This window comes from Gymnogyps californianus, chromosome 1 (genome assembly GCF_018139145.2).
Source record: "Gymnogyps californianus isolate 813 chromosome 1, ASM1813914v2, whole genome shotgun sequence".
NCBI lineage: Eukaryota > Metazoa > Chordata > Aves > Accipitriformes > Cathartidae > Gymnogyps > Gymnogyps californianus.
Genome location: NC_059471.1, coordinates 23112653 through 23123810, shown reverse-complemented (window position 1 = coordinate 23123810; position 11158 = coordinate 23112653). Strand labels below are relative to the sequence as shown.

Here is an 11158-nt window from a genome sequence, read left to right as displayed (position 1 = left end):
AGCACTGTAAAATTTACAGAAGTGAAGCTAGAGCCTTTCGCCCACATGGACAGGGAACTCCTGGCAGCTTTAAGCACACTGAAAAGCACAAGAGATGTTTGGGATTGTGAAAAGAGGTTTATAGCAATATTTCTGCTAAAATTACCTGCAACAGAACACTAAGTGCACTTAGCAGTTTAACCAAGTCATTAAAACCTGCTGAATAAAGACAGTTCTTGTCTTAGAAATATTGTTTCAAGCTCCCCACATATGACAAGGGATGACATCTTTTGAACCACAGACTTTTTTTTCCTCGTAATATGCCACATCATATTAGCTGCCTTGCAGGATTTGACACATGCATGTGTATGACATCAGCAAATAGTTGTTACAACCCTGAATTTAATAACACCCCCTCCCACTTAAGCACACAAAAAACCTTTCAGTGGCCTGCTCCTTTAGAAGGTGTATTTAAGTATAGGGGTCTCATTTTCCCTTAATTAGGATCTGATTTTGGTAAACCCACAAAAAATTATTTCTGTATTTGTCATCTAGTACCACTGTATCTTCATGTTCTCACTGCAGCAGCTTTATTAGGTACTGTTGTAATTAGGCACTGCATTCTTTCTTTATCTCTGAATACTAAAATACCTAGATCTAGGAGCATTCTTTTGGATTATGTTCCAAAATGGATTTTAACACACCTCTTTAAACTCCAAGTGGAACTTGCTTCTACTTTCAGAAACCAGAATATCCTCTCAGGGACGCAGATGAAAAAATCCAGACCTTTCTTACAGCGATACTTCGAATTCTACACAAAAGCTTAGTGGCTCACTCATGAACAACTGTCAACAGGAGGGGATAAAATATATGTAGCAGGATTCCATTGGCAGTGCAGAAGTTAAAGATCTTTAAAGATATTGCAAGAAAAAGGAACAACACTGTTTGTGTTGTGGAGGAGAGATTCTTGATTTATGATGAAATATATTTTGGAACGCAACAGCATTTATAGCAAACCTTTATTCAATAGTTTAAAAAGTGTATGGAAATTTTCATGAACAAAGAGTTACTCAATGGAAAATACCTTCTTTTCCCCCTTAAAAAGTTCTTCTGCAAGAACATCCATTAAATGCATTTACCTACAGTAATCAGTTTTAAAATGCATGGGTATTTTTGGATTTCTTGTATACATATATAGCATTTCCACAGTTAAGAAGCTACTGTCCTGAGCAGTGTACGAAGAGACATTATTTAAACTACCTAGTTACAGGACATTTATATAATTGACAACAAGCACAGAACAATTTATAGACTTTAAACATTTAATGTGCCTTTTCATCAAGGAAGGCAAATGGTAACTGTAGGACTGCTTAACACTGAGTGTCAATTTAGTATCATGTATTTAGATCTGCAGTATAAAGACACGCACAAAACATTTTTGTGGAGTACATTTTGTTACAATAAACCAAGCTTGTATTCCATCATCATGTGTGGTTCTCCCATAACCTCACTCTGTGTAGGATCTGGAAAAAAAAAACAAAAAACCAAAACAGTCGACAGCATGAGGCTTTTACCAAGCTACAAAGACCAACAATAGCTATGAACATGACCATATTTCTTTTTTTTTTATTCTAATGCTTAGTGCAACAGTTACTTGACTGATTTTTGACAGTGTTGCATAACGCAGCTCTGTAACTCATAAGTCTCTATCCAAAGCAACGATCAGATAACAAATACATCTATAGTGGAACAGTGTTTCATAAGAACCCCCCCACACACACATCAAGTAAAACCAACCAGTTCTACATAAGCACATATAGCCTGAATCTCAAGGCTGATTGAGTTTTGTGTTTAAGAAAACTCAAGTCTGACTGAAGCTTTTCCCCATAGGTGCCCCACACCTCTTTCCAATGCAACTTCTCTGCACAGTAGGAGCTCACACTGTTAGCTGGGACCATACTCATGGTTTCTCTTCTCCATCTAACTGCCTAGTTTCACAGAAATTCTGTGCCCTTAAATATCTCTGAGATTTCCTCCATTCTGTGAAGTATGGTTGACATTAGCCACTGTACTCAAAGGTTATCAAGGAATGTGCAGAGGGCACAAGAGATACCAATACTGACAGTATGAACTTCATTTCCATACAAAAAATAAAAATAAAAAAAAAATCAAGGCCAGAAAAAAGGTTGTGACTGCACTTTGGAAGAAATACACCTTTCTTTATGGGTGTATCAGTGTTTTCCTTCCATAAATAAGGCATATTAACGCCTTTGATTCCTCCAGAGACACCAAACTTATCTAATCCAGCCCCAGTTGATAAATAGAACCTTACCAAAAACGCTTTTAACCCACTCACTCCTTAGCACTCTATAAATATGTAACAGCTTGTTGCGAGCAATGTTAAATAACCAAATTCCTAGAAATTATGTTTGACATTGGTCTACCCCCTGAACCACAATAACTTAAGATTCCTTCCTTTGCTCCCTGTAAATCCATCCCAGAAAATAATCCCAGATTTATCTCATGCCTCTAGATTCCCACTTACCCCTCCGTTATTTCCAGCTTCCTATCTCCCTGGCTCTTTCCATTCTACAATCCCACCTCAAAATACCCTCTGCCTCCTTCCATGTCCTTAACTACCAGCTAGAAAGAAAATTTTTTTAAACTATTTTTCCAGGTTTATTCTATTCCACATATACTGTCAGTCAGTAGCCACCACACAACTGCAAACTGTTGATTTAATTTGAGGGAGCCTTCCCCTTGCCACATCTCTGGTTCATTAGTTCGGTATCTCTCCTCTAGCCTTTCCTTCTTTTTAATTATAGAACTTATAAAAACTTTGTATCTTTGTAACCTCCACCTGTGAAAATCTGCACAAGTAGTTCAAAAGTTTCTGGGGCATACAATCTAAGTACATAATCTTCTACTCCTTTAGAAACCCAGCCTACAAGCAAATACTGGCTTACTCAATATTTCAGAGTCATTTCCACACAACTAGCAGCTGAACCACATTTATTCCTCCTTCCCCCAGTGCTTCTTTGCCTTTAGGAATTCAATTTTTTCTTTGTATTTTGTGCATTTAATTCTCTTATTCCATAGAGGCAAAGAACTTCACAGTTCCCAAATTTTACTTTTAAATGTTGCCATAACATTAAAACCAGAATGTATTTACCATTAAGGATATCCTCAAAACCAATGCATTCACCATTTCCCCTCAGAGTATCCAGTGCTATGTTTGAGCTGTGAAGAAATGGGAGACGCTGGACCTGTAAAAGACAACAAGAGTTCAAGTTTCCGCAAGTCTGAAATTGAGGGGGTTTATATTTGGATTTCTCAGCCTGAAGTGACTGAGAAAAGCAACAGGCAGTCACTTCTTCCTTCAAAAACAACGATGAAATAAGAGAACTACTGGCACACATAGATAGCAAAACCTACCTAACACCACCATCTCCTATTGTTTATCTCTCTGTTTTGAAAAGAACAGCCTTTCACTATATGTGTAGCTTTCACTGCAGTGTAGCTACTACAGCAAATACTGTAGTTTAAAAAAAAAAAAAAGTAGTTTTTTTTCTCCTCTGTTACCACACAAAGCTGGGGAGGCTCACTGCAACAAACACATCTACACCCTGAGGTCAGTACTAGGTGACTGACATATACTGCAGTGTTTGGAAACCACATTCTAAGTTTCCTACATCTCTGACACAAGTCAGGAATGTACATGAAAAAGCTATATTGATTTTCACATCTAAACATAATCCTCCTTGCAATTAATCTAAATCATAATTATTTCTCTGATCCCCACCAATTCTTAAGCTTCAAGTCCCCTCCCAGTTACTTTCAACACTCTCTTCTGTACCCTTCACCCACAGTATTACAAAAAAATTTCAAGTGGTACACACAGCATTCAGATTCTAAATATTCTGAGAATGGCATATCTGTACTTACAATTGCATTCACTACTAGTAGTGATACTTCAGTTGTACCATGAACATATTTTACAACCATAACATTATCATGTAGCTATCTCTTTACACACAAAATATGTCAAAGATTTCCATAATCACTACTAGTACAATTGTCAGAAGTTCAAATACTATTCCAGTAAGTATTTTAGAAAAGTGAAATTAAACCACAAGAGAACTTGTGTATCTAACATGAAGCTGGGAGCGAAAAACCTTCTAATGACCATACTTCCCCCACCCATCTCCCAAGAATAACTGTGGAGACACACTAGCAGGATATCCTCACCCACCTCATTTTCTGCCATGTGCTAACATAAGTTAGGAAAAAGATCTTTCCTCACAAGACAAGACAGCACAGCTGAGATCAAGGGATGTTTTCATACATCCTGCCTGACTTTCACTTCTTCAGGACCAGTAATTTCTGCCAAGTTTAATGCAGCTCACTGTGGTTCAGTAGCACCTGATCCACTGGAAGGGAGTACAAAATTGCTCTAACTCACTTGGAAAAACAACTCTTAATAGCTTAACAACCTTCAACAAGCCAAAAAAAGTTTACTAGGACCAATGAGCTTTATACATTTCCTAAGGCACAGAGTCAGCCTTCCTTCAATTACTCTCCATCCTAGGAGATAAGAAGGAAAAGGAGACAGACTCAGCTTCCCAATTAAGAGTTAAAACCTTTGAACTTAACTCCCTGTAGACCTTCCCTGATCTTACAAGAAAGGCTGCGGAACAAAATAAACACATAGCAAATTCTCTGCTTCAGGTTTCACACTACCTCTATATCCAGTCTCAAATCACTACCTGCTTCAGAACTCTAAGTCTCTTTTCCCTACAGGTGCAGAGATTCCTTCCCATGAAGGTCATGCGTTCCACAGAGGAGAGTATTACTTTTAGGAACTAACACTCAATTCCTCCTGCTTTTCTCTGAAGGCTTACAGGAAGCTAGTCCACAGAAAACCTAGAGCGGCTACCACTTCACCAAGTAACCAATAAAAGAACAGCAGCTGAAAGGCTTTAGCATATTGACTGTTCTGGAAACTATTAATTGCAGTGTTTGTTTGGTTGGTTTTAATAAAAGCAGTCCAGTGAAAGAATTTATTTTGGAAACATAAGGTATTGCAACAAAGAAAGATGTCTCTCTGAAAGCACGTTCCGAGATAAAAATTTTTTCAAGTGGTTTAAGTTATATCAGTTGGATAAAAATGCCTACCTGTTTCACTGCTCTGAATTCCATCTGCAGCTTTAAAGGTGCGTGGAGTCCTTGAATATTTCTCAGCGTGGCAAAGTTTGTTTTATCTTGATTTAGCTGGAACTATCACAAACAACATTGATTTTTATTTTAGAAAAAGTTACTTTCAAGTACAGACATAGAAGAGATTTGTGACATCCTACTTAACTGAATGTGCTTATTAAATTTATATGTGAAAATTCAGTGATACCGTCATATGTCTCAAATGTACATGAAAGATAGTGATGCAGTAATACTTGTTTTATGAAACTGAAATCGCTTTTTACTGTTTTTTATTACAAATCAATAGTAGCAATTCATTTTGTTATTTTTGACAATCAGGACACGTAACACCACCAAGTGGTGTAGTTTTGCACTACTTTACATTACTACAATATTGTCAGTACAAATTGGAAGCTGTCTGGTTTAAAATAAGAACACAAACTTTAAAGCCACAATTGATGTTACTGTTAGCCATCAAAGACTCTACTTGAAAACACTTTAAATACTTCTTTTCTGATCACGTAGGAAGACAGAGCACCACATATATTCCATATGACTCTGAAAAGCAAGAGAAAGCTCATAATTTTACCAACTGCTCTAAAACTGATCAGTAAGACAAAGAAAATCTTATTTAGTAGAGGGTGCTTTTAATGAAAAAGTGCTGGCTCACGAATACTGAAGTACACAGAAGTAACTTATGCTTAATGTTAAACTTAAGCTTGAGTAATCCAGTCTCAAATTTGGCTTTTATAGTAGTGACTACATGCCTGTGACGTTGACACAATACAATATTGTAAAGTAAAACAAAAAATACAAATCTCTTATTGTAAAACCTGTACTCAATCACCATGACAAAAGCCTACTAGTACAAGAATATCAAGCCATTTATGCAGAGGGATCTCAGAAGTCAATAGGAAAATACAAGTCAAAGGCATAACGTGCATTTTCTTCATAACAACCTATATTGAATGCTCTTTAAAAGTTAACAGAAAATACTATTTATGTGCCTGATCCCAAACTTACAATTCTGGTCACATTATTTTTCCATTTCTTTTATTTTATAAAGGTAGGACTCCTTATCTGGGTAGCAGAAAGACTTGCTTTCTACCAGTGCTACCTGAATAACCTACCATTTACAGCAGTAAAAACAACCATAACCATCTCAGGCTAAGGTAAGTCTTCTCCCTTTCAAATCTACATGAAAATAATTCTTAGATAAATCGGCCATAAACTTACAGAAAAACTAACCAAAGTATGTGAAAAAAACAATTTAAAAGTTTCACATACTTCTTCAGGGATCACATTGCCCATTTTAATTATTTCTGTGCATTTTTTTTCTCTCTAGCATGTAATCTTTTAATTATGCATGTTTTATACAGCAAGAACAGAGTTAAAAACTAAGTTATAGCCGTCAGTTGTAAAAAAAAAATCAATTGACAAATAGCTCTGAAACATTTATAGTATTTATAAATAAGCTCATGAAGTTGGTGTCACATTAACATCATTCTTTTAACTCAAGAAAACACTAGCACTGGTTAGAATTAGAATATATTAGACATTACATTCAGACCTCGTCATGCTGATTAGCTTAGCAATTTGGAACATTCTATCCAAATACTGCCTTTGCTTCAGGACATTTTATTACATCAGATCTTCTGTGCTGACAAAACAGGCACCAGAGACGAGATTCAGTTCAACCAGCTATTTAGCCAAGGCTGTCAGTCTAGTCTCCCTTCACCTTCAACCTATGGCCCACAGACCACTCTGAAGTGGTCCACGAGTGATGACTAAACCGGACAAGATTGCATACACTTACGACAAACTGTATGTATAAAATTTCTAGATGGGACCAAGTAATTTAGTGAAAAATATTTATGTGTTCACAGACTGAAAGTCTGAAAATGAAGATATATGGCAAACCTATAGACAAATGGGAGGATCAGCCTTCCAGAAGGGACAGGTGTGCCCCCCACCTAACTACAGAGGCTGCATACACAACTAGCTTAATAACTTTTAGATGACTAAACCTTACTAAGTAAACCCCTACTTGGAAGCCCGCTTACATAGTTGAAGTGGAGAGAGTCACAAGTGGGAGGTTAACATTAAACAAATTTGCCAACAATGTTATTTGTATAAATAAAATGTTAACATTGTTGAACATCTTTATTCTGTTAAAGGCAAGACCCTGCTCATTACTTGTTACTGCACAAAGCCACCTAGGTAATCACATTGTTAATTTAAACTTCATAATTAGTTAAGAGTGAAGATGGCTACATTTGATATTATACTTACATTTTTTTCTGACAACTCCAGTGGGTGGCTGGGCAACAATTCATTTTTCACACTTGTAAAGCTAGAAATACAAGTTAAAAAATTGAACTTCAAATTAATCGGAATATCGGTTTTTAAGTTGCATTTCAAAACTAATCTCAGATCCAAACATCAACCCACAGAGACACACAATTAGCACAGTTTGAACTACAAAAAAAAAAAAAGCTTAATAGTGAAACAGTAAATAAGACCTCTAACTACAGCACTACCAGAGGAAAAAGAATTTAAATTTCAGGTATCCTTTTTTCTTTGTGTTTGACAAAACGGAATGACGGTTTTTCTTCCTCAACTCCCTTCAGAAATAGAGAAAAATATTAATAAATGAAAACATCATAGATTTAATTATGTCCAACCTACATGGTATCTGATTTTAGAAGTCTCCAAGCTTTTGCAACTGAATATTATACATACCTTCCCCCCGACTCACAGTTGTATTACCCACATTTTAAACTCCATGAACTTATTTTAGATTCATTATCCAAGACACGTACATAGTTTTGCACTCATGTAAAATGGCAAAACCCCAAACCACAAAAAGTTACATATAGTAACGTTAATATAGTAAAAATAGTACCAATGCTGAAATTAACCATTTCCCACAGTGCTATGGCATGCTCATATACATGTATTTTACAACTAGCATATCTTTCATAATTATTAATACTTTGCCATGTCTTTTCTAAAGAGCAGTATCACACAGGTAAAAGTCCATTAATGTTATCTACTTCCTGAAGTGATGTTTCACAGAAAATTCACACTTGAAAGACAATCTGATTAAATATGTGCACTTTAGGCTATAGCTTTTGTGATACACCTTCCAAGAACCTTCTTTAAAAAGCCAACATTTAACACATACTTTCTTCCTATATCTGAGGTTCAACATTTGCTATGGCACAGTCCAACAAGAAAAAGTAAAGCGTACCCTCTACGCAGAAGATCATGACCTTCAAATGGTCCTGAAGCTGAAAATTCAGTAATTGGGATACTATCCTTCAACAGAGAAGCAGCGCCTCTGGAATTCTGGAACAAAAAAAGTGAGGATTACTTGAACAGAACCAGACCCCTTCCATATGGGCCATTAGGCCAGACAAATGAAACAAGTGCTCAAAGACTCTTTAAACTACTCACGTACAAGCTCTAGATTTTAGAGTCTCTTTAAAAAAAAAAAAAAAACAAAAACACACAAAGCAGAACACAAACCCCACACTAAATCAGAATTTTTTCAGAGAGTCTGATAACAGTTATAGGTACTGATAACACATTTTTTGGATCTGGCTGAAACAGTTAAACTTGCAACTACCCCTTGTTCATTCTGACCCTGGGCTGCAGGGATGGAAAGGAGGAAGGCAGGTCATGCTCAGCTGACAGGACAGAAAGGAACATGTCTGAGCATTCCTTCATTTACTTCAATACAAACACAATCAAGTAAGATCAAATTGATTTTATCCACGGTTTAAGGCTGCCATAAAGAGGACAAGATATATGCAAGTGGTCTAGTATGCCAGTTAACTCAAAGAGCAAAGGAAAAACAGTAACTTGTACAAGACGACCAGAAAAACACCCCTCCACAGACTTACTAAGTAAAGCCATCTTAACCCAGACCACTAATTTCACGCTAACCTGTCCAATTTTACTGAAGTGATTTTAGGGTTGTTCATACAAATTGCTCCACCAATAGGCCAATGTATAATAAATTCTGGAAGATGACAGCAATACTCTCTGGAAGGTGACAGTAATGAGCTGTTCAGTGCAGGAGTTTCCTCCAGCAGCACTGTCGGATCCAACAGAAAATTCATGCTTACAGTTAACGTCTTTTGTAGTAATGCATTAACTGTCAATAACCTAACAGCTATTAGAAAACCCTAAAATACCTGTTATTACATGCATATAAAGCACCTACCAACTAACGTACTCAACGCTGACCAGACCTTTCTAAGATTGCTGTAAGTGAAAGCATCAAAGAGATACATTACCTGGAAGATGTGACAAGAGGGAAGATCAAAGTTAAAGTCAAACGTAAGCAGAAAACCATGAGATACTCCCAAAAGGTAACGCTCTCAAGTCACGCCACTGCCCAGTCCGTCTTAGGTGGTCACGCCACCGCTACCCACCACAGAGGGTCGGGGCACGACCTCCCGCCCCAAGAGCTGCCGCGCTGGCTGCGGCACACGAAGCCCCTGGCTCCGGGAGGCTGGGGATCACCGGGGCTCTCGGCCTCCCTGTGTCGTGTCACCCGCCGCTCCCAGAGGACTTTAAACACAGCCACCCACCCTTCGCGCCTTCCCGGCCCCCAGCGCCCATGAGGATGCCTAGCAGAGACCGGGCCGCGCAGGGGGGGGACGAGGGCCCCCGACCCGGCCGCACGAGCGCCCGCCATGGCTGCGCCGGACCCCCATGACTCAGCACGGCCCCAGCGCCCCTCGCCCCACGGCCGCCACCCCCGGGGACCCCAGCGGCCGAGCAGGGGACTGGGACAGACAGGCGCACGCGCGCCGGCCCGGCCCGCCCCACCCCAGCGCGAGGGCGACCCCCGGCCAGCGGCGCCGCTGCCAGCCCCCACTCACCATCTTGCCCCACACGCGCAGCCACTTCCGCCTCCTCCTCCTCCTCACTTCCGCCCCGCCCCCGGCGCGCTGCGTCAGACGCAAGGAGGGAAGAGCGGCCCCTCCCCCGCGACCGGCTGCGCGGGGGGGAGCGGGGCCTCGCAGGGGGCGGGGCCTCGCAGGGGGCGGGGCCGCGGCTGCCGTGAGGGGGTCGTGCTTTGATGGCGGGTGCTGTGGGCTGAGGTGGTGTGAGGGCTCCCTCTCCGGCCCTGTGCCCTCCTTGGCCACGGCTTGCCTGCTTGCAGGGCTGTTGCTCATAGACTGACTATACTGTTCCCACATGTCGGCAAAACCCAGCTGTTTTGGCACCACCCTGGCCCCAAGCAGGAGCTGGCGTTGACCAATGGCTTCCCACAGAAGGCCTGGGTGGCCATGTTGTGGTGTCAGGTGGGGGTTGCTTTTCTTGGTCAAACCCATCCTCTCCCAGTGGGCCACAAGCAGCAAAAGCGGAGAGTTTGGGTGACCCCAACAGCGTCACAGTGCTGACGGCCTGAGGTAGCGAAATGAGGCAGCGATCTTCCTGAGGTAAACATGGCCTTGGGAGCTGGGCCAGCCATGGAGCCTCCCTGGGGAGCGCTGTGCGAATAAGAGGTGTTGGGGTGCACTGCTCTACCAGGGCCTGCAGGCAGCCTGCGGGGCTCTGATCTTCTGTCAGTGACCGACAGGGACGGGCCTGCAGCAGGTTAATCTTTGGAAATGAATTTTGAGAACGGTGGGTAAATGCTGTGTTAATAGGCACATATTAATAGCAACAATAACAGTATGGTAATGGGATTAATATTAGCTTGCACTTAAAGAACTTTGAAAGACTTTCTGACAATCATGAGAAGGTTTTCCACAGATTTTGATGCATAGTTCCAGATGTGTGTCTGGCATATCTATTTTACATATTTCTTCTGAGACCTGTAGCTCATTCAGCCCTTTAAGATTTTGCCCCAAATTGCTGTGGTGCTACAAATTTCATATGTGACAATTAAACACCACGTCTTGCACAAAAAGCAATATTTAAATGGGAATTTTATATATGTTTTAATGGCACACTCAGCTTT

General features: G+C 40.1%; 1 protein-coding gene across 1 annotated transcript; it reads right to left on the bottom strand.

Moving 5' to 3' along the window:
- Positions 1 to 961: 961 nt before the first annotated feature.
- On the bottom strand, positions 962 to 10099 carry POMP (proteasome maturation protein). Its single transcript, XM_050915071.1, has 6 exons — positions 10071 to 10099; positions 8429 to 8526; positions 7468 to 7528; positions 5155 to 5256; positions 3152 to 3245; positions 962 to 1502 (listed from the first exon to the last, which is right to left on the bottom strand). The coding sequence occupies exons 1-6, from the start codon at positions 10071 to 10073 to the stop codon at positions 1435 to 1437; spliced, it is 426 nt and encodes a 141-aa protein (XP_050771028.1). The 5' UTR covers positions 10074 to 10099; the 3' UTR covers positions 962 to 1434.
- Between the last annotated feature and the right edge of the window lie 1059 nt (positions 10100 to 11158).

Bases quoted from the DNA above. Each gene is read 5' to 3' on its own strand.
- POMP (XM_050915071.1), bottom strand. The intron at 7,529-8,428 runs GTACGCTTTACT...TTGTATTTCTAG, and splicing joins CATGATCTTCTGCGTAGAGG to CTTTACAAGTGTGAAAAATG. The intron at 3,246-5,154 runs GTAGGCATTTTT...TGTCTTTTACAG, and splicing joins AATTCAGAGCAGTGAAACAG to GTCCAGCGTCTCCCATTTCT.